The sequence below is a fragment of the Glycine max genome, chromosome 16, assembly GCF_000004515.6.
Source record: "Glycine max cultivar Williams 82 chromosome 16, Glycine_max_v4.0, whole genome shotgun sequence".
NCBI classification, from domain to species: domain Eukaryota; kingdom Viridiplantae; phylum Streptophyta; class Magnoliopsida; order Fabales; family Fabaceae; genus Glycine; species Glycine max.
This window is the reverse complement of record NC_038252.2, coordinates 37,325,949-37,348,919: the sequence shown is the minus strand read 5'-3', so window position 1 is coordinate 37,348,919 and position 22,971 is coordinate 37,325,949. Positions and strand designations below refer to the sequence as shown.

The following is a 22,971-nucleotide window of genomic DNA, read 5'->3' as shown; positions in this document are numbered from 1 at the left end:
TTATATTATACAAAAAATATACAATTTAATATTTGAATTTTAATTCATTCACATATATACAATAATTTTTTAAACGATTTTGGTTGGACAACCATGTTGTTAATATGAATGGAATTGAATTTAGATTCTTCAAGTTCAAGTTAGAGTATTGTAATATATATATATATATATATATATATATATATATATATATATATATATATATATATATATATATATATAATTAGAAAACAAGACTCCGCTATATATAAGTCATCAAATAGGTTTTTCTTTAAAAAAAATAGTAGTCACCAAAAGCTAATGTATACTTTACACTTATATTATGATGAGAGAAAAAAAAATATTTGGTTATATGATGAAAGTTGACCCAAATTTACCAGTGGACTAAAGACAGTATGACCCCAGTGATTTAAGTATGGTAAACATCAGATTGGCTGATCTCTATTCTTAATAACAACTCCCTTTATATTTACAACTGTGGATTGGAAAAAAAAAAACAAAAAACAAAACAAAAAGATATTGCGCTGTCTATATCTTGCTAGAAAAAGGAAAGTGGGGAAAACCCAATTTCTTGTCCTTGCACTACATTCTTTATTTTCGTCCACATCAAACCAAAATCCAATGGAAAAACTCGAATAGCAAACAATATAATTGACATTCAAGATAGATAAATTCTTGACTTAAAAAATGAAAGAAAGAAATCTTTACACATTACTTCTGTTAGCAGAAAATTGAATAAGAAATTTCAACTTTTCTGATAAATACCAATGAATTCCAATCGATCAGTAATTCCTTACAGGGTCAATACCATCATCAGCCTAAATGAAGATCGTATTTTGAATTTTACGGCTCTCCAGAAAACAGTAGGGAAGGAACTAAGTTAGCTGCAACATCAGTTATCCTAGCGTGGCATGGTAATGAGCTCAAATGTCATGGTGTTTCCATTATATCATTTTCACAAAATTTCCATGATCCATCGTCTTGCCTCTTCATAACATACTTAACTTTGTAAGTGCTGCAATCAATCAATGAAAAAAAAATGTTAACAAACACAATATTAGCAAAGAAACCAGGATGCAGTGCTTGATTATAGTTAAGAAAGAAAAGAAAAATCATAAATGGATAGCCAGTGTCTTGACTACTATCCAGTTGTATATGCAAGTACATCTTACAGATAATAGTTTGGGTTCTTCTGCTGTGAACCGTCAACAAGTTCAGATGCTTCCTCTAAGAGAGCTTCAATTTCTGCCATGTCATCTCCATTTCCATCTGATAGAATGTCAGCTCGAATAATAGATAACTTGAGCAAAAGAAATCTCCAGTAACAAGATCTTTCTTTTGCAGCATTGGCCAAACCTTTCCACTGTACAGGATAACAGCACCAATTAATTCTTTTAATTAGTTGCGTGACTTTGTGTTCATTATCATTCCATTCAATCATTATATCCATAAACTAACAAATTTTTAGTATTTCACAGCATGAGCTCATTAGACTCCGCACTTGTCAAAAGCAAAGTATAAGGGTAGAGAATAACTTGATGATTTTACAGAGTAGTTCATTGAATGGCAAGATGAATTATTGAACAATACCAACTTGAAATGACATTTTATTACATAAAAAAAGGTTAAAATAAGCCACAGCATGAACTACCTGAGCAAGCATAGATTCGTCAAGAACTTGAGCTAGACAATTAACTTCATGGCTAGGGCCCAAAGCTTCAGCTTTTATTGTTTGCCATTGCCTGACCATGGTTTCTGCTTCTTCCACAGGCATCAGCCTTCTGGAAACATTAATAGGGTAGGATGATGAGGTAAGAGTAGTGTGTAAATCACTATGATTTCCAGTACCTGACTGGTGCAACAAGAGTATCTTAAACATTGAAAGGATCCTCTTCACTTTGTTGGCCATGGTACTTTGCCTAATATAAGCTGGGACTACAGGGTAATCAGCTGAATCTGCAGTCCAAGCAATGTTATCATTAGCTTTAGTAGAAGCCCAATGAGAACCAGTAAGAGTCTTGCTAAGACCAATTCCCGACAACTTAATGCTAGCAAATGCAATACAACCCAATACGGTTAAGTATGTTATTCTTTCAAATATGTGTCCTTGAGGGAAGTAACTATGCCAAATTCCTGAATTGCGATGACTACCAAGGTTCCTTTTCACCTGAACAGGAGACTCAACAGGATTGCTTCCTGTTTCATTTCTTCCAGATAGCAATGAACTCCTCAAATCAGTAGGTGTCAGCTGCTTGACAGCAAACCCTAGATTAGGAGAAGAGCTCATGTATGAGCGAGATTCCTCAACATCTCTACGTTCTAAGGAACCAGATGAGGATAGAGGTCTATGACATATAGTGGGCAACATTTGTTGAGCTCCTTTAGAATTCTTGCTTCCAGAAAATTTCTGCTGAGCATTAAAGAAATTGGCCTACAGAAATGGGCATCCATAAGCAATTTATGTTCAAATTCAAAATGATAAATTAATTATTGCCTACAATAACTGATCTTACTAGAGCTGGAGAACAATCTTTAGTATCTGGATATAATGCAAGCACAGAATCTTTCAGCCACATTTCCTGCTCAAGATCAGCAAGTAGTCTGATATAAGAAATAAAAACTCACAATTTTATCACAAAAACTTAAGATGAAAGATATAACATAATTCTTGAAGCATTCAAGATCAGCTGTAATCTCAAGTAAAAATATAAGTGTGTGCCATTTGAATATAAGTGTGTAAAAAAAAAACAATTGTATGTCAAAAGGAAATTATTTTTCTATGAAACAAAACAATAATTTTAAAAAAAAATGAATATAAGTGTGTGCCATTTGAATTTGAGGCTAAGCATAAATTATTCCAAAATACACTAATCTTTGAAATCCAAGTCATAGTTAATTGCTTATACTTAACATGTCAAATACATGTCCCAAACAGCAACAAAGGTAAGAATGATCATGATAACAAGAGAAATACCAGTGACGGGTTTACAGCAGAAGCATCCATTATTGCCTTCCCCAAGACTGAGATATTTTTGGAATTTGAGCTTAGCTCCAGTTGCTTAAGCTTTTCAACCACCTCAGCCTCCGTGCCCTAGAATTTAAGACAAATGTAATGTCGAATTATGCTGCAGATACTCGGGAGAATTGAAAAGGGTGTGAAAAATTTTTGCTGCTGGAACCAAGATTCAAAATGTACCTGTCCAAGTAGGAATAAGCAAAAAGCTTCCTCAAATTTCAAATCAATACCCTCTGAAGCTATCAAACATTCACATATGCCTTTTGCTTTGTTAATCTGCATAAAATTAGTACAAACAACTAGTATCAAGATGAAGTTCAGAAAGCCACTGTTTGGGAATGTATGGCAAGAAAACAGTATTTATGAAATATGTACTATAACAGGAGTATAAAAATATGTCTGCAAGACAGTACCCAAAAAAAAAATGCCTACAATCAGAGAAGGCTATTACCAACTCTTTTTGCTTGCTGGAAAACCCAATCGCAATATGAGCTTTAAAAACTCTATAGAAGCAATTAGAATCAATTACTGCCCTTAGATTCTGTGATTCAATGGTCTTCTTATTCTTTCGCATCACAGCTAAGTTATCCCAAGGAAGAAGATCAACTATCTCTTTAGCCAGCAAACTGTCAAATGCTTGGCTTAGAAAGGAAGGCCAGTCCTGTACTTGGCATGAAGCTTCAACATCAAGACCCTGCCTGAGCAATTCCCGCAAAGCTGAAATTGCACCTCGTCTTCGATCAACATTTTCAGGAGCATGTGGCATGCTCAGCAGTTCCAAGGTGCAAGCAGGAGCAAGCTCTTCAAGAGATTCTTCAATCTAGAAACCATGACAAGCATCCTCAGGGTTGTGTTCCATGCCTAATATACAGACGTAATGTGATAATTCAAACAGGAAAGAAGTTGATGTTTCATGTTTGGTTTTGATTATTTTTTAAAAGATAGTCACTTTTTTTTTTCTTTCAAAATCTCTCTTAGGAAGCAAAGCAGCCAAATACGGGACTTATTTTTACCAAAATAAGTTAAACCACCATTACTAAAGAACAGTAAATAGCCCAGTAAAAGAGTAGGAAAAGGGAGCAACACAAATGAGGAAGAATGACATTGAAATAGAATTGATAGAACAATAAAGTTGCTAAAAATAAATAAGTATGCAAAGATACTAATAAGTATACTGTATTCCCTGATTATGCCTAGATTACGAAGTTGACCTGAAGTATCTATTTTCAAAGCTTCATGAATTATTGTAGGCAATAACGACCTAATGTTACAATGTAAATAATCATTTTCACTAAATATGTGTACTGAATAATTCTCAGATGAACTCATTTCCAGAAACAAAAATTTAGAGTGCAACAATATTTCATTTGTTGACCTTAATGGTCTTTTTTCTTTTCTGTTGAATGGAGGGCTCAAGTTTATAACCCAATATCTCAATCATAAAATATGTATTTAGCAAATCAGCTATTAACTTGAGATCTTTAGTGAAAACACACTTCAAAAAAGTTTCTTACCTGAGATAGCAGTGTCATTTTTGCTAGAGACGGTTTACTTCTTAGAAGGCACTGGGCACGAGCAAGAGCTTCAAAACCTTGAGATACTTTTTTCTTCTCAAAGCCAATCTTTGCAACTGCACACTTCAAGAAAGCACCAATGGTAAGGAAAGGGTAAATAACAAGACTGCTAATTCAGGGAGTAATTTTCCAACATATCTGTCCACAGGTCTTACCTCAGCTAATGCCATGGAAAGAATCAGGTCATCAGTATATGGCTTGGCATTTTGATGCCGAATACTTGTCTGTCCAATCTCCAGCACAAGCTTTGATTCTCCAACCTGAACAAAAGGAATAGAAAAGCAACAGTCAAAATATTTCAGCAAAAGATAGAAAAATGTAAACAAGTGAACCATTAGAAAAAATATCAAAGAAGGACTAAACACACGTCAAGTGTACCTCTTGAAGAAGGCAAAGAGCACCTGGCAACCAAGACCAAGGAATTTGAAGGGAAGATTTAGGGGGTATCTTTTCCCTCAGATTACCAGCATATTCTGGCTCGAAAAGAAGCTTATCCCTAACATCCATCAGCAGATCCTGCAAAGCAATATTAGATAAGAGCAGCAACCAACAACAACTCCCATTACTTTATCTGGGTGCATCTCAAAAGCCAAATTTAGGAAAACTTTGTAATCAACAAATCACAAAGCATAACTGGTCCATACCTGACGAGCTGCAACGACATCAATTGTGTAACCTTCATCAATTTCCGCATTTTTCAAACCCATAACAGCCTTAACTATTTCATCTTTCTCAGCTCGATCAGGAACACCAATGAGCTGCAAAATGACATAACTGAGAGGTCATTGGTCAAGTATAAATCTTAAGACAAATATGAAAATTAGCCTTTGGCAAGGATTATCTAACACAAGAAACAAAACTGAATATTTAACACTCTAACTGTAAGCATAAAATTGTAAAAACTCATCATGGCTGCTGAACATTCCCAACCACCTACTCCTCCACCACATGGAAAACAAAAAATGCAGTTACTCAATCACTTCCAATATACCATAATTGCAGATAAGCATTGTTCAGCATACAAGTCTAAAATTACAATGGGATTAAAGCGTCAAACCAGTACTTGAATTAGGAGATTCCTGTTTCTTTTTCTCTATTCAACAGTAGTATCTGTAAGGTTCCTGTATCAATAATCTAGTTGGCATACTATATTCGAAATAATAATATTAAAAAACAACAACAGTGAAACAACCATTCTATCCATAGAAAATTTGCAAATACCAATAACCAAGTGAGGGAAATTCCCCATTATTTACCGATCATCATCCACCACTGACAATCTGAAGACATTTTTAGTTTCAGAAAACATTTTTTATTCATAATTTTCACTTTCATAAATAATTACAAAAATGTCATGCTGTCGCTACTTTACTTCACATTTTCAAATATATGCATTAAGAAACTGCATTCATGATTTCCTGTATCGTTGAGAAGAATAAATGATTATTAAAATATAATAACAACAATTTCTAAATTGAAAGGCATCTCATGACTCTTCTTTGACCTTACCTATTTTCGTCAACCCAAAAGAAATTATATATATATATATAACAACGCACGCAAGCACACACAAAACGACAAACGCAGCAAGCTCTATCACCTGGTAGCACGAAACCGGAATTTCAATTTCAGCGCTGGATTTCATCTGCGTGTTTTCAACAATGCGAGTATCAGCCAACTTCAACTTCCTCCTCTCGAGCAACACATCACTCCTCCCCGCGTGCGACGAAACGCAAAACGACGTCGTATTCACCTCGCCGTGATAACCGGCGAGCGAAACCTTCTGGTCACAGTAACCGATGCGAGCAATGCCGTAGATAGAAGGAGCGATCGCAGCCGCGTAAGTAAACGCCATGAGCTCCGACTCATTCCCCCAACATAAAACCCTAAACGATGAAAATCAGCTTCGGCGACGCGCGTTTTCTCGGAATTGGAATTCGGAGAAACACATTGCGCGTGGGAGAAGGTGGTACGATGTGTAATTGGTGGTTTGGAAACGGAAAACGTGAGAAGGAAGTAGTGATGGAGGAGTGGCAAGTGTGGAAAACGTTGCAGGGAAAGATGAAGTGTAACGGAAAGTTAGAGGAGAGGGGATTTTCTTTTGGTTCGTGGAGTTAAGAGAAAATGGAAGTTAGGAACATTTTCAGGGATATTTATTTCCCCTTTTGAATCTTCTTTCCTTTAATACTATTAGATGGAAATGGAAACTTCTCATGTTAACTCAAACATAAGCCACTAACTCAACTCTGATATGATAATGTCTTCTCCCATCATTAACTATACTATTGTTAGTTAATTCTTTTTCTTTGAATTTTTCTGTTAATTATATTTGTATTAATTAAAAACCATACTTGTTTTTTAATTGATGTATTAATTTTACAAATTAACAGTTAGCATTATTATTTTTTAAAAATATATACATTTTAACATATTGTTTTTATAATTAGTTGAATTTTATTAAGACACATAAAATTATGTATGAAGTTAGCAGTATAATTCACGTAATCTTGAGACTTTAATGCATTTCAATATTAGTTAATTAAAAATGTGTTAAAACATTATTGTTAAACATTTTTCATTCATGTAATGTAATAGTCTTTTAAAAAGATATATATGCCTTTTCGCTTTAGTCCTTTCCTTGATGATGATGTTGTTAAAGTGGATTACTGTGTGACATTATGTGAATCACATGAACATTTAACGAAATAATACTACGACAAGGATAAAACCGACATTTTCTTTTACCAAAGTAAAACCAACAAAATATTTTATATAGAGGGAGGATTAAAAAAAATATTTTAGAAAGAGCAAAATCTTTATGGAAGCAAAAGTAAAATAAAATAAAATTATGCAATTCCATTATTGACCCCTTAAATTTTACCAACCGCGATTTACAGAGAACAGAGTCACTGCCCCCACCAAACAAAAAAGGCACCTTGTTCCCGCGTGCGAGCAAAACACAGAGCACTGAAGAAACTTGACTTCACTTTGACCCCTTAATGGCGCGAGGAGGGAAGGCGAAGAAGAAGGAAGAAGGGGAAGAAGAGGCCAATCTCACAAACCCAGAAACGATAGAGCGGAAGAGGTTGAAATCCTTGGCCATTTCCCACAACATTCTCTCTGAGACACCTGCACGGAGCTCCGTTCAGCTGAACCCTTCCTCCGTCGTGGCCAAGCACCACGGCAAAGACATCATCAAGAAGTCTCAGAGGAAGAGCAGCAGGTACCTCTTCTCCTTCCCCGGCTTAATTGCTCCCATCGCCGGTGGCAAGATCGGTGACCTCAAGGACTTGGGCACCAAAAACCCCGTTCTCTACCTCGATTTCCCCCAGGTCGCTTTTCTCTCTGCTTTTTGGGATTTCGAATGCAAGTTGAGATTTTTGGATGTGGGTTTGGCTTGGTTTTTAGTTTCTGGATTTGGGTTGTGAGAGCGGCATATTTGGTTTCTCTTTTTTTCTTTTTTAAATGATAATTTAGGCCTTGTTTAGTTTGAAAAAAATGTTTTGTATATTCATTTTTGTTTTAAGTTTTTTTTGTAGTTATTTTTGTTTTAAGTTTGATTAGGAAAGAGTGGAAGCGGAAAATGGAAGATAAAACAATAAAAAGTTGTTATACTATGTAGAGGAATGCTAGTAAGTAGTAACTCACCCTCTAACACTTTTTTATAACACATCTTTTATTATTAGTTGATTTTTTTTTAATACCAGAGAGCGTGTTCAAAAGAACGTGCTGGAGGATGTCTTCTAAACAGCATGCCGGAGAGTTGCTTTGCTAACATTTCTCTTGCTATACACTTGAAGTGAAAATTAGGTGATTTTTTTGTAATTAGAAGTGAAAACACAAAATGAAAATAGAGAATGTTTTCAAACTAACCAGGATTGGAAGTGTAACTCACTATCTCTGCTTGCAGTTTTGTCTTTGATTTTAATTTATTTGCATGTTTTAGTTTTTAAATTATTTAAACTTGCTTCGCCTGTCATAAGCATAGTTAATTTGTTTTTAGCCTTCTGTTTGGAATACTATCTGTTATTGCTGGTTTTTAGTACAAGTGTTTGTATTGGTTTTCTCTTGGTTTCATTTGGCTTCTTTTTGGAAATGTTAAGGAAGGGAGTTTATACTGAATCCGTGTACATTAGGTGTATATGCTAAAGTGGCTGTTCAGTCATGAGTGGATTTGGTGTATGCTGTTGTGCGGTTGACTAAACTTGTGTAATGGTAGCTCATAAGCAGAAGTTAAGAACAACTTGTAAAGTAAACTATAGTAAAGTTGTAATGGTTTGCCAATATTTTTCATACTATCAGTAAATTTATCAACTGGAACTGTAACAAGATAATTCCAGGACTAATAACAGACCAAGGTAATCAGTCAAAAAATGCTCAATAATTTAAGGAAAATAAGTAATAAGTCGAGTAGGAAGGAATTAAGAGAAAAGCTAGAGTCAAGAGTGTAGACTTTGGATACAAATTGCCCCACCCCCTCCTTCCTCTCTTAATTCTCTCCAAGATTCACTTCATGAATTCCCTTCACTTTGGAGTAGCCATCTTGATTTATAAGTTCTTACCCGACCCTAGTTCCTTGCCTTTCATATTGGATGTGTAACAGATCTGACTGACTCGGCTGAAGTGGCTCGACTTGTTGTAGTTCACAAGTCTGATTCGGCATAATTATAAATGACTACTTGTTGGTCAAAATCTTGTTGGAGGAGAGTGGAAATCAAGAGAGGAAATGTTTTCTTAAATATATCTATTGTTTTTCTTTTAAAATTTTGCAACAGTTTTAAAACCTTTGATGTGGTATGTTGTGTATTGGTAACTGACAAGATGTATTTTCACTTTCACTTTTCAGGGTCAAATGAAGTTATTCGGGACCATTGTATATCCAAAGAACAGATACTTGACTCTACAGTTCCCTAAAGGTGGAAAGAGTGTAATGTGTGAGGATTATTTTGATAACATGGTTGGTTTTTTTACCCTTCCTGGTTACTTTTGTTTGCCTTTCAGACATGAAATAGAGTTAATTAATGTTTAATTATAAGGGGACTAATAAATGCTTAGTGTGCCTTCTTTCTTGTTATGTTCTCCATATCAGAAGACAAGGGCTCTAAGTGAATTGTAATATGTAGGATGGATAGAATGATGCATTGGTTTTTCCAGAATATGGTGAAAAGTAGTCAACAGAACTAAACTTGAGTTAGTGCCATTATGATTCCCATTTCATACACAATGCAATATTAATTCTTATGTTTATGATATTAAAGTTAATGTTCATTACTGATTCATTTCTCCTTTGAAACATACATGTGTCTAGTGTCTACCCTTTCCTCTTTTGACTTCTTGTTGGCCTAGAAATAAATGTTCTGCATTTCTTTTTTCTTCATTTACTATTTTGTATCTTCTGGAATTGGACCTTTTGGGTATGAATGCCTAAGTTCCTTATCATCAATATCTTGATTTTACTAGATAGTATTTTCGGATGCATGGTGGATCGGGAGGAAAGAAGAAAACCCAGAAGAAGCCAAGCTGGAATTTCCTAAGGAATTGTATGAGGTTAGGAGCTTTTACAACAAAATAGTTGCATGATCATAAGAAGCAACTTGTTCTTATTGTTTGGCCTATGAAGTTCATTTTTGTTATCTACTCATGGAATGTCCTTCTATTTCAGGGACACCAATCTGAATATGACTTTAAAGGGGGTGCAGGTGCTGGTGCAGCTTCTGTAGTTAACCAAGGTGTTCCCAGAACCAAGATTCAACGTGTAGAGCAAGAGTCACCGAAGACACCCACTGAAGATGATTTGTCAGACAGTGAAATCAATTTAGAAGATACAAAGGAATTGGTTCCGGTCCGGCATTCAACAAGAACTGCAAAAAAATCATATAAGTATAGGCCTCTTTTTTATTAATTTACTAGATGTGTGCTGTTTTCAAGCCATAAAGTTACAAAAAAAATTGTTGTGTTATGATGTTATCTGTAACAAAGCATATTGCTAAAAATTTAATTCTGATGTTTTTGTTTTGGTTTAACCATTTATTTTTCAGTTATTTAACATAAAGTGGAATGTCTGACTTAAGTAAAAATTTTAGCACTTGTGACTGAAAAGTCCTATTCATTTAGTTTTTTTGTTGGAGCAGATTTGCTGAAATTTCTTCCGGTGATGATTCTGGTGAAAACAGCCCTGACCTTTCTGATCATGAAGAGAAAGTGGCGGAAGTTGATACTGCTGTAAATGATCATAATAGCTCAAATATCCTTATAGTCAGTTTGGTATCCCTTTAAAATTGTGGGTGAAAAATGCTAGATGTGTTTTTTCAAACAGTTCTTTTATATAAACCTCATCTCTGAATTTTGCACCTCATTTCTAAGGTTACACCAAACTGACTCATATACTTTATTAGTTGCTTGAATGGCTGTGTTCAACTTTAATTTTCCTTTTGATCTCCTGTCAACCTGGAATTGATAACTTCCTTGATCTTATATATTTTATATTATCAGCAAATTTATATTTTATCTTCCTTAATTCACAGATACAGAAAAAAACTGTAGTTTTTGACCTCGATGATGAGGATGATGCACCAGTAGATCAACCTGCCAAGAAAAATAATGAGTCTGCTTCTCGATCAAAATGTAAGGAAGTGTCTCAATCTGCTTCAGCGAGTGCATCTACTGAAGTTAAGTCCAGTAATCGTGGTTCACTTGTTCAGGCTACTATATCCACATTATTCAAGAAAGTGGAAGAAAAGGTAAGCTTTTGAAACTGTTAGCAAGAGACCCAGCACTTGCTAGCTCTAAAGAAAAATGTTAAATTGTTTGTTCATCTCTGATATATTTTGTAAGTGTATAATATCTGTATGCATGTATTATGCGCCCCAATTAATAAAGTCCATAGTAGAAGGTCTGAAAGGTCCCACCAGTTCACTGTTTGTCATAGTTTTATAGATAATGCTTTTAAGAATCTATTATAAAATTTGAAGCTTGAATTCAGAGCTTGGGTTGAGCCACAGGCATTTCACAACTTATGCTGCTTTGGGAAATGCCTGTGATTATGCAAAATAATAACTTTCACACTGTACACTGTGCTATTATTTGTTTTAATCTCTTTGATTAAACCTTAGTTGAGTGGTTCATGATAATTTATAACTATATAAGTATTGCTGCATGATTTGGAGGACCCTAGTTTCACAGTGGTTTTACCTTCTTACAAGAATGGATCTGAATCATATATGTATTGTCTGACATTGCTAAACATCGGTCAAATGGATTATCTTATAAAAAATTTATATTTTTCAGAAAACTCCAAGAAGTTCGAGGAAATCTCCATCTTCAAAACGTTGTACTCTTTCTAGTTTCTTTTACATTATTACAAGCAAGATTATGAAGATTGAATAACAAAAGTTATTGATGTTTTTCAGCTTCTGGCCAGAAGTCACAGCCTGCTGGTTCAAAAAGAAAGACTGATCTGGTTGAATTTTCTTTTTTTATTTTTTATTTCCTGAATCTGTTTTTCCTTCAAGTGGGAATGAGAACATTCCTTAGTTGGCTCATGTTGGAGTAGGATGCATGCTGAGTTATTTGCTATTGTTGTAGGATGAAGGATCCAAAAAAAGGGCAAGAAAGACCAAGGACAAAGATCCTGGTGAGTATTCTCCCTTCTTCCTCTGTATCTTCTAATGGCTATGTGGTGCTATCATTATTGAAAGGTAGTAATTCAAATTTCAAAGTGAATGAGTATGCATCTCTTGATTGCTGGTCCCTTGTTGTAGAGATGTTTGTAGTTATAGACTAGTTGGTAGCAAGAAGAAGGACCCAACTGAATATAAGCTAGTTGCATGTTATTGAAAACTGTATTGTGCTAGAAATAATATAAAGCTTTCATTGGTTGAGTGTCACCTTTGGATTTCATTTAGGACATTGTTGTTCACAAAGGTTTTTTGTGGTGTTATGCCAGAGGTCTTTTTAAGGGGTAGTCTTTGACAAGTCTTCAGAGTGATTGGTGTGTTTTAATACATGTTTCAAGTTCTTAGTCTCACTTTATTCTTTTTCAACGAATTCTTTGTTTATCAAAAATAAAAAAATTATCAGCAATATAATGATCTGGTAAGGATTAGTTCTAGATTATTATAGTATATGGCTGCTTTGATGGGGATGTCTGCCAGCAATGCATATCATCAAAATTCAAATCAATGGAAGAAACTAAAAGATTATTGCATGATTTCATATTTTTATAGTATCTGTCTAAATATTTCAAATAATTTATATCCAGCTACATTTTCTTTTTTAGATGACTACCAATCTGCATTTAAAACTTGTCTTAAAATAAGCTGTTGGATATAAAACTTTGGCAAACTTACATGGTTGTGAATTTTTTAGGTAAAAAAATCAAGGCGAAAAGCAAGAAAGACAATGTAAGTATATTCTCATTCTTGAAACTCCATGCCTTTTAGTTCTTGAATCTTCTTTCAGTGTTTTGTTATTATTTTTCATGCTTAATCATAACGCTACCAAACCAGGAACTCAGGGGAAAGCAATTTGCAACTGTTTTATATATTGGCTTCTCTCATTATTTCAGGGCATCATCTTTGCTTTCAACAATTGCTAACTCTAATTTGTTATCTCACTTTTGATTTCTATGCTATTAAACCTAAATGAACTCCTTTTGAAATGTTTTCACTATGTTTTCATAAATTTATATATGATTTGGTCATTTATGTAATTTGATCTTATTTAGTACTAATGTATCATCACTCTTTATTATTGTTGTTTGCTATTGTGCTTTATTATGAAGTTGAAATGTTGAATTATTATTGTGTTAAAAATATTTTGTTAAGCGTATATGCCATTAGTAGGGTTTTTAATATTATTTTTTATATATGTAAACTCTTGTGAGTTCACAAGTCAACTCTGTCAGTTGAGTTTACAGAAGTTCCCAGAGTTTATATGAACTCTCAAGTTTGACAACTTGATTGTGATGGAAGTGTTATATTCCCACTTTAGATTGCCATTGATTTAAGCTATGAGCCTATAACGTACCCATATAATTCCATTTACATTTTCATCTGACATTTGCTCTATAAATTGAATTAACATCAATCTCTCCAATATGATTACTAGGTGCTCTGAACTATATTAGGAAATAAGAAACTTTGCATCAGTCTTGTAGTTTTCCTTGAGCCAGTAGTTTGACATTCATTCACATAATCAATGTAGGTTGAAGATGATGATGATGATGATGATGGTGATGACATTGAAGAATTTTCAAATGCTTCGGAGGTATTATTTCTAACCTTACACATGCCTACACTCAAATGGATGTATGTACCTACTCAATCTTATAGTTTTTACTGTTTATAGTTTATAAAAGGCATGGAGTTAACTTTCTATATACAGATTGTGTTTATAATAATTGTTTTCTTTAGGATACTAATGAAAGTGATGAAGACTGGACTGCTTGAGTGTGTGATCTAAGTTGTGGTTGCTAGGCTCAAGAAATGACAAGACAAGGTCATGCAAGTGGTGTGATGATATCATGACCTGGTTTTGCATGCCATGTGGTTATGATGGAAATATCAGAACGTGATGACTTGGTTTTGCATACCATGTGGTTTATGATGGAAATATGAGAATAGATTAATACCATGTGGTTATGATGGAGAAAGAATGAAATTTGTTCAATGTTTACCAATCCAATCTTCATCTCCCAGCTGGGAGTCATTAAATGTATACTCTTTTTTTTTTTTTAATTTCGATTATCTTTTAAAGAGTTCCACAAGGTTGAATGAACGTTAAAGAAGCAAAGCTTTTAAGGATACGGAAGAAAAACCTTGACTAGCGATTTCATTGAATTTGAAAAGGACCATGCTCGTACTAAAATAAAACAAGTGAATGAACTAGGTTTATTTCCTTTTCTTGAATTGAGAGTAAGGAATAATTTTAAAATTGATGATTGACAACTGTTTGTACACAACTTTCTCACTTCACATTTCACAACAAATCCTTGTTCCTTTTTCTCGGGGGGTTTTTTTTTTTATCAAGAATCAATTTCGAATATTTCTAACCTCTTGTGAAAAATTAGATTTTAGTCAAATTTGTTAAAATATGCCACCTACCTAACCAGCAATGGAAGGGTACATCGTAGAGGGACTAAAAAAAAAGAGGGTCGGGGTTGTATTTGAAATCAAAACTAGGGTTACAGATAACTTGGTATATTTTGTAAATTATTAGGATCGTTCACTGAATGAATTTCTTTATTTTAGAGGAAACTGAATGAATTTCAAGTATAATATTAAACTTCTTTACCACGATTTGGTTTTTTCAACTCGCATTTTATTTGTTTAATTTACAGGCAAATTCATTCTAGAGAATATTTGGGGGATAATTTATTATATCTTATTTCTCTTTTCTTATTATATAAATAGGAATATAAATTGTGAGTGGTTTTAGATGATAACTATATATATATATATATATATATATATATATTATTTTTAATTTCAATTTGCAAGTAGTAAAAAAATCAAATATGTTGTATTAAAAGAATTATTTCTGGTCGTATTTACGCATTGATATGCCTATGAAAAAAGTGCGAGTTTCACCCAATCATTGAAAAGTTATTTTTTTGAAATTGTCCACAAAGGGTTAATAATTTGAAAATAAAATAAAGTTGGACTCCTTTATTCAATTGTCATTTTCAAATCTTCATATAATAATTCAATAACATGATTGCTTCCTCACTAAGGAAAACGAATAAACAATGTCTGACTTTATAATCCAACCAATTCAGCAATTCTTAGCAGTGTTTATATGGCAACCCAATATATTATCCATTTATTCTCAATGAGGAAAGGTATTCAGAAGTCACGATTATCTGCTTAGTTCATCTTCAAAAAAGGTGGTTCCACTTTGGCTCATGGTCACATCTTTTATATAATCAGATTGCCCTATCATGACTAGTCAAATAAAAACAAAACCGGATAAGGTTTATGAGTCAAAATGTCAAATGAAACTCATGCCAGGTTTGAATACAAGCCCAAGCCAAAAATAAATTTATGCACAAGCTCAAATAGTTGGAACTTAACATTTCATGAGTCTTCCTATTCTTTTATTATCTATGGAAAAAGGATTACTGGTATGTTTGGATTAGATTCATGGTGAAGAATAAATTACTATTTTTTCATGGTACTACCATAATTTTGAGGAGTAGAATTGATACTTGGTGTTATCCAAACACAATATACATCAGTTTGGTCACATTCTGATTATCCTCAAATATCAACAGGAGTCTGTAAAATTGAAAAGTATAAATGTTAAAATATCTTTTTTTTTAATCATTTACTTGTCAACTTGTAATTAGTTCAAATAGTGCAAGTCTAACTTTCTTTAAATAAGATTTAAATTTGAGTTTATATATGAAAATCTGAATGATTTCAACAAATCATGCTATGGATGTTTCCAACTAGAAGATTGTTCCAACAAAGATACTTGGAGACTGTAGTGCTATACCAAAGCCAACTAATGACTGCAACCATTTCACATTAATGAACTTTTGGGCTTCTTATTAATTACTCAAAATTTATTAGTTGAAAGAAAGAACTCGTAACGTGGAAAGACCACTTTCGGCCTTTTAAGTTAAATTAGCTGACATTTGATTCCACCAAGATAACTCTTAGGAGCAGATAAAAGTTGTCCAGATTCCACAATTGTAGTTTAAGTTCGCGATTTCGGCTGCAAACATTAAAAAATCGAAATCTTTGTAACCACAATTGTAGCCACATTTGTCAGCAATTTTTCGCAATATTAAAGATGGTGATGAAATTGCGACTGTAACTGCAATTTAAAACTTTGGTGATACATAAAAAATTATGGCATGCTTAGAGGAAGCACATTTGAAATGAACATGATTTAGGAAACCCAGATAAAACACAATGCAATCTAAACATAAAACATTTACTTCCTTTCTGATATATAATACAAAATAGTTTTTCCTTCTATGTTGTCTAGTTCTACTATGGCAGCAAAAGCTTAAAACCACAGATTTAAGTGATGTTTCACAGATTTACAAGGCAGTAACTTTTCACAAGATCCAATTCAAACCTGACCTTAATTCCCTAATAAAGTATCGACCCTCGCATTTGCTGCTCTTGACAAGAACTTCATACAAATTGGTGGCTTAACTCCAGCAAGAGCAAGTATTGAAGCAGGAAGAGTCCATATTCCATCGCCACATATCAAACCAGAAGCTACAGCTGGTGCAAAAGCATCTGCCTTAGCCTTGTTAATCCTCTCCCACACATACAATATCAGACTTCCAACACACATATCAATGGCAAAGTATGGCCCTATATAGAAAGGTATTGCCATGGCCATTGGAAGTGGTATGAACCTCCCTCTCTTGCCAAGGAAATCTTTAATCAAGTTTATTGCGACGGCAGCAGCAAAGAATATGTAACAAAGCAAGAGGCAGTTTTTTGGTAGATGGCCAAAACCTTGTACCCCCAATATAGCCATGTTACGGTATATAATTGCATATGGGGCAGGATATTCACTTGTACTTCTCCCAAGGTCAGGAAAAGCTTTGTAGAAAATCCAAAATACACAAGGAGAAATTATGCAACCCATTGTTGTGCCAATTATTTGGCTCACAAACATGGAGCGTGGCGAAGCCAATGTAAGGTAGCCAGTCTTAAAATCTTGCATCAGGTCTGAGGCCGTGGAAACAATGTTCATCATCACCCCACAGGCTGCTAGGCCAGCGAGAACTCCACCGTTTGATGAACCGGCCCATGCTCCAATTGTAAAGATGGCTAGCTTTCCATAGGTGGAAGCAAGGGACCAATCTGTTAGTCCACAACCATAAGCATTGCAAAATGCTAAGGTGGGAGCAATTAGGTAGATGACAATTATGTAATACCATTTTAGTTCGGGGAAGATGTGTGGCAGAGTGGCAGTAGAGATGGCAGCAATAGCAACATAACCAGAAATTGCAAACCATGTGGGAATTTGATCTTTAAGGAAGAGTTGGGTGCGGCGCTGGTCATCATAAGATAGATGAGAATTTGAGGGGGAGTCTTGATCTGCAACAGGAAGGACATTCTCCCTTTGTTTTTCCCGGATTTGATGATACAATCCCCAAAGGGTATGAGTAAGCACCTTTATGAAGTTATATAAACCATCTCCTAGTATCAAGGCAATGGCTATAAATACCTGAATTCAAGGTATAAGGTAAATCCAATTAATTGATAGACCTTACAAAGGATGTAATATTGTGGTACTAGAGGCACTTTATATCAAGGAACTTACCCTATAACCTTGTATGCCATGAAGGTTGCCCTCACCAAGGCCCTTATCATACCAATCACCCTCTTTGGTTTTTATGAGAGGCCACATTATTCCCCAAGAAATAATTCCTCCAAGAAGCACTGATATATTTATGATATATGGGCATATCATTCCAACTCCAACATAGATTGCAGCAAAATCAAAAAAGAACCTGCAAATAAGTTTAGATTGGATTACCACATTTCGGATTAGAACATGACCAATTTGAAGTATTTTGCTGTTAGATTTATGCAACTTTACATCTCTAGATAAAGAAACTTCATTTAAAATGAAGATGTGACAACATACTTGTTTTCATATGCTTTAAGCCCCAATGAAGGGAAGGCTTGAAATCCACACTGGTCAGTAGCAGTGTAGAACCATTGAAAGAAGCCCCAAAAAAAACTCAAACTGAAGAATTTTCCCAACATTTTCACTTGCTTCCTGGGAGAGTACAGAAGAAACAGTAAATTAGTTATAGGATGTCTAAGATCTCATGCAGTCACTTCTAGTAACATGGAGCCAAAGATAGTGCCTACTTTGCTAGTTTAGCTCCTTGAGGAGTGTGGAAGCTGTTGATGAGATGTGCAGTTGCAGTACCACTTGGATATGTCAATTTGAAGTCAATGACCATAATCTAACACAAATAATAGAAGCATAACTTAATTAAGACTGTGGCAAGTGAAATACTGATAATAATTGCTAAAGGGATACAATGATAAGCATTAAAAAAAGAAAACTATGCAGGTTTTCTAAATTAGGGGTCAAAACAAGTACACACGAGAAAAAAATAAGAATGTAAACTGAAATTACAAAAGCTCTCATTTATCTTCTCCAAAAGCTGACTTTAACTTATGGGAGAAGCTAATTAATTCATTTACCTTGTTATTTTCTTCTCCTATAAGTGCTTATTGAGAAATTTATTTAAATAGAATATTAATAAATTTGTTTTCAAATTTATTAGGAGTAAAATGAAACATCAATGGACAATGCAATCAATATTTCAAGAATGAGGCAGTGTCATACCTTTCGTAGAGGTACAACTGAGAATAGGCCGAGAAAGCTAACCACAAAGAGAAAACCTATTATCCACCCTAATTTTGGGTCCTTAAAATGACTGGGGTCTGAGGATTGCTTGGCTATTTCTTCACTCATTCCAAAGAGATAACTTCCAAACCCTCCTGTTCATACAAGTCAATCAAAGAATGAAAATTCTCATTTGATGGGGCCATCAACAAACAGACTAAGATTCCTTTAACTTGGAAACATCAAAATCCCATTGTAGAGTTTCTGTTTTTTCTAAAGTCCAATTTTCTTAACACGTAACCTTTCAACCAGATTAAACAGTTTGCAATACTTTTTATTTCAAAATATGATGCAAAGAGGAGTGCTAGCAAAACACACTCTAAAACAATTTTTCTAACCCATAATTTATTATTGATTAAAATCTATTGAAAGCTATAAAATCAAGAAAATAACTTGTTAGATGAGAAGTGAAACATTTGAAATTTCTAATAAATTTCGGCCAATAATAATGAAGAATATGTCAAAAAAAAGTGTGTTGTTAGAATTATCCATGATACAATATGTTTAATGATACAAAATTTATAATTTTTAATAAAATAATGATGAAAGATGAGATAAAGTAACTTAAAACTTCTGCTGATGTTCAGTTGAAGTTGGTAGAAAACATCAACTAATTATTCAATCGCATCAACTTGGTTTAATAATAAGTGTAGCCCAAAATTTTCCGAAGTTGTTGTCATAATTTGAAATTTGAAAACAAAGAAAAAGTCGAATCTTTCAAGGCATGGACAAATTTGATGACTTTGCAGCTCATCTCCAGTGGCTTTTCCAAAGTCAGTACTGTAGATTCTAGAAGATAGGTATCGTCTGATGTGAAAAGAAGTAACGTTTGATAGCAAAAACAAAAGATTGTGATAACACCACCACACAAAAAAGAAGAAAAAAACATATGATATCGTCCGGCCATAAATTTCTTCCAATTTATTCAATCAGAGGGATTGAGAGAGTTGGCTCAACTCTAAAATAAGGAAATTTCAATGAAGAAAAAAAAAAAGAACAAAGTTGATTTCATGCTGATTCAATTAACCCCTCCAGTGGCTTATCAATTATAATCTTTATTATGATATTACTACTTTCTCCTTTGAAAATTTCTCTGTAAATGATTTGATAGTGAGAAAATGATTTCATTTTTTCTCTGAGGAATTAGATCTGTCAACACTAGAAATTAAACTAGGCCTAGCTCAAATTCAAATCCCCCACAAACTATCACACTGTAGAATCTGTAACGGAACCAAAAATCCAACCTTTTCAAAAAATTATTGTTAAATTCAAAACCAACAATATCAACCTCATGAAACAAAAAAAAAAAAAAAAAAAGTCACAAATCACAAAAACTAACCAATTCAAAACACTACAGGTATCACAGCAACATTAACAAATTCACAAAGGCATAGAATAGAGTGAAAGAAAGAAGGTACCGCTAAAGGCTATGCCAGAGGATGCAACAACACAGGTTTGGATGACAGTGTTCTCTTGCCTTGTGAAGGGTTGCCTCAACATGTTAGATTTCTCCAAGAACTTGGTCCATGTCTTCACAAAGAAGAACCCCAGAAGGCCAGCAGAGACATTGAGTGAAGGAATAATACCAGTGGTGAGGTTGAGCTTCATCACAATGAAGCTGAAGAGTATGCTGAGTGCAAAGCTGACCACAAAGGCTCTCACTGTCAATTGGTTCCTCCATGATGGCACCAGAAGGTGCTGGAACACCCTCTCCACAGAAACCTCTTCCTCCTTGACCTTGGTGCTACCCTTTTGACTCAGCTTGTGTTCATGATCGTATGCATCATCAATGGATTCAAAACCATTGTCCACCACTACTCTATCCCCACTTCCATTTTGAGCCATGATGCCTCACCTCCTCTTGGAAAGTGAAGTGGTTGAGATCTTCCTCAAATTTTGATGTGAGTTGGAATCTCCAAGGAAGGTGAAACTTCCTAGATACTACTCTCTTGTCTTAGGTTAAAGTTGCTGTTTTTTTTCACCTTTTATTCCAAGGTTGGAGTTGGAATCTGCATGGTGTGGTTCACTTAGTAGTATTTATGGATGGAGCCATGGACATCAATATCACCAGCTGGTGGATGAGAGAGAGAGAGAGACAGAGAGAATGTGAATGTGATAGCAAGTTGAAGTCCAATGTAAAGTTACAACTTTGCTAAAAATAAGTGTGACATGGTGGAATAGAATAGACCAGCACACGACAATGATGGGTGATGGGGGGCCCTTGGATTTGGATGCAAATTGGGGTGGATATGTCCAACTGTAGAAGACTATAGAATTATACTACTACTTTTTTATTTTTTTGGTTTCTACAACTAAGAATTTCATAATTCTCTTATATAGCATATAGCAACTTCATTTTTTTTCAACACTTCATTAATACTTATTATTTTTATTTATTTTTTAATCACATTATTTTACCTTTTATATTTATATTTTTTTCTCTCTTTTATTTTTGTATTTCTAGATGCCAAATAAGTTTTAAAGTGTCTAAAATTCATTGTTATTCTTTAAAAAAAACATTTTATTTTCTTATTACTTATTGATTGGTGAATGAATTAAAAGTGTTTAGTCAAAGATATAATATAATAAATTTAAAATTAATTTAATATTTTTTAATTTTGAATAATTGACTAACATTTTATCATTTAATGATATTTTTAAGTTTTCAATTATTAAAAGGAAATTTGATATTTAATCAATTATAAATTAATAAAATATGTAATATTTTTTATTGATGACTAATTTAAAAATATTTTAAGATTCGGGAATATTTTTAATATTAAAAGACAATTTAAAAGTCAAGCTCTTAATTAATTTTTTCCATTGATCATAGGTATGGTGATATTTTTTTTGGATTTGACAGGAGTACAGACAACTATAAATATAATTACATACTTAAGCTACAAACTCAATTATGTTCGATATATTACATTCTAAATTTAACACGATAAGTAATTGCCCACAATCTTTATTTTACCGGCAATTTTGTTTGATATATTATCAAATACTGCATATTAACATTTTTTCTAAACATTCAAATCTAGATTCATCATATGAAAATTAGTCTTTTCTATTAAACTAAATCCAATTCCAAAACTTAATTTGATAAATTGTACTGATGAATGGAATGTGTTTGGGATGTGGGTACCGAAACCCAACTTACTTCTTCAGAAGCAAGGAAAGGAATAATTTTGGATTCAATGTACATCCAGGGCCTTGCCACTTGTTTTCCAAAAATACACAAAATCTTGGTGTTTGGGAGTATGCGTGTTCAAATATTTATCACTTTATCATTAATTATTTTTTATTATTATTTTACTGGTCTTTATGAATATATAATTACTTTTTTATTTATACTTCACCTTTTTTTTAAAAAAAAATCTCTCACCGTCTTACAATAAATGTCATCTTAAATTATTTTATACATATCAAGAAAATATAATAAATAAATAAATAAAACATTAATTTTATAAAACTAATCTTATTATTAATAATATTATATTAAAATGTTAAATGAACACTTATTGAAAATATCAGTGAAATATAATTAAAAAATAGTGAGACATTTTTTTCCCTTCGGATATGATATTTATTTTCGTAGGCAAAGAGGGGAGTGTTTGTTAAATATTAATTTGATGAAAAACTATTTAAATTATAAAAAATGATTTGTTAAGAGGAATGCTAGCTAGCTAGTTATCTGTATCTCTGACACTCCTTCTCATTGAAAATCTTAGGAAAAAAAAGTGTGAGAAGAAGTGTGGCTAACATTTTTTTTTAAAATAAGTTACGTTAAAGTTTTAAATTCGTATCATGAATGAATTAAATTAATATAAATATCAAGCTTTCTATTTTTGTTAAAAAGTCAAAGTTTAAGTTTGAAAAACTCGTTTATAAGCATTAAACTAAACTTGAATAACACTGTTAATATATGTATACGTTTGTTCACACAATCTTTATTATCATTAAATGGGGTTTTTAATTAGC

The 22,971-nt window shown here is 33.5% G+C and overlaps 3 protein-coding genes across 6 annotated transcripts; 1 reads left to right on the top strand and 2 right to left on the bottom strand.

Annotated features, from left to right (window-relative positions):
* Positions 1-651: 651 nt before the first annotated feature.
* On the bottom strand, positions 652-6,809 carry LOC100818147 (plastid division protein CDP1, chloroplastic). 3 transcript variants are annotated; one of them, XM_003549125.5, is made up of 12 exons: positions 6,191-6,806; positions 5,235-5,348; positions 4,969-5,106; positions 4,746-4,850; positions 4,531-4,653; positions 3,468-3,836; positions 3,197-3,292; positions 2,975-3,091; positions 2,514-2,579; positions 1,652-2,431; positions 1,173-1,363; positions 652-1,015 (listed from the first exon to the last, which is right to left on the bottom strand). In XM_003549125.5, exons 1-12 carry the CDS (start codon positions 6,443-6,445, stop codon positions 931-933), a joined length of 2,439 nt encoding a protein of 812 aa, XP_003549173.1. In that variant the 5' UTR covers positions 6,446-6,806; the 3' UTR covers positions 652-930. The 3 variants fall into 3 exon arrangements, with proteins under 3 accessions (XP_003549173.1, XP_040866586.1, XP_040866587.1); XM_041010652.1 differs by lacking the exons at positions 652-1,015; positions 1,173-1,363 and having other exon boundaries at positions 1,652-1,781; positions 1,849-2,431; positions 6,191-6,809; XM_041010653.1 differs by lacking the exons at positions 652-1,015; positions 1,173-1,363 and having other exon boundaries at positions 1,652-1,778; positions 1,849-2,431; positions 6,191-6,809.
* Positions 6,810-7,493: 684 nt separating this feature from the next.
* LOC100817620 (DNA-binding protein RHL1) lies at positions 7,494-14,327 on the top strand. Of its 2 annotated transcripts, none has more exons than XM_006599624.4 (12): positions 7,494-7,922; positions 9,437-9,547; positions 10,051-10,137; positions 10,253-10,470; positions 10,722-10,812; positions 11,115-11,330; positions 11,878-11,917; positions 12,000-12,049; positions 12,175-12,223; positions 12,958-12,992; positions 13,795-13,857; positions 14,004-14,327. In XM_006599624.4, exons 1-12 carry the CDS (start codon positions 7,590-7,592, stop codon positions 14,037-14,039), a joined length of 1,329 nt encoding a protein of 442 aa, XP_006599687.1. In that variant the 5' UTR covers positions 7,494-7,589; the 3' UTR covers positions 14,040-14,327. The 2 variants fall into 2 exon arrangements, with proteins under 2 accessions (XP_006599687.1, XP_014624727.1); XM_014769241.3 differs by having other exon boundaries at positions 7,500-7,922; positions 10,722-10,834; positions 11,119-11,330.
* Positions 14,328-16,516: 2,189 nt separating this feature from the next.
* Positions 16,517-21,151, bottom strand: LOC100814953 (probable metal-nicotianamine transporter YSL7). The gene is made up of 6 exons (XM_003548246.5): positions 20,406-21,151; positions 18,928-19,082; positions 18,441-18,538; positions 18,211-18,345; positions 17,884-18,073; positions 16,517-17,787 (listed from the first exon to the last, which is right to left on the bottom strand). Exons 1-6 carry the CDS (start codon positions 20,830-20,832, stop codon positions 16,684-16,686), a joined length of 2,109 nt encoding a protein of 702 aa, XP_003548294.1. The 5' UTR covers positions 20,833-21,151; the 3' UTR covers positions 16,517-16,683.
* Between the last annotated feature and the right edge of the window lie 1,820 nt (positions 21,152-22,971).

Excerpts from the sequence above, each read along its gene's own strand:
- LOC100818147 (XM_003549125.5), bottom strand. The coding sequence starts at position 6,445 with ATGGCGTTTACTTACGCGGCTGCGATCGCTCCTTCTATCTACGGCATT. Across the intron at positions 4,654-4,745 it reads TTTCCATGGCATTAGCTGAG|TGTGCAGTTGCAAAGATTGG; the intron begins GTAAGACCTGTG and ends GCTTTCTTGAAG. Across the intron at positions 3,092-3,196 it reads GCTTATTCCTACTTGGACAG|GGCACGGAGGCTGAGGTGGT; the intron begins GTACATTTTGAA and ends CTTAAATTCTAG.
- LOC100817620 (XM_014769241.3), top strand. The coding sequence starts at position 7,590 with ATGGCGCGAGGAGGGAAGGCGAAGAAGAAGGAAGAAGGGGAAGAAGAG. Across the intron at positions 10,471-10,721 it reads ACTGCAAAAAAATCATATAA|ATTTGCTGAAATTTCTTCCG; the intron begins GTATAGGCCTCT and ends TTGTTGGAGCAG. Across the intron at positions 12,224-12,957 it reads GACCAAGGACAAAGATCCTG|GTAAAAAAATCAAGGCGAAA; the intron begins GTGAGTATTCTC and ends TGAATTTTTTAG.
- LOC100814953 (XM_003548246.5), bottom strand. The coding sequence starts at position 20,832 with ATGGCTCAAAATGGAAGTGGGGATAGAGTAGTGGTGGACAATGGTTTT. Across the intron at positions 19,083-20,405 it reads CTCTGGCATAGCCTTTAGCG|GAGGGTTTGGAAGTTATCTC; the intron begins GTACCTTCTTTC and ends TTGTATGAACAG. Across the intron at positions 17,788-17,883 it reads ATGGCATACAAGGTTATAGG|GTATTTATAGCCATTGCCTT; the intron begins GTAAGTTCCTTG and ends CCTTGAATTCAG.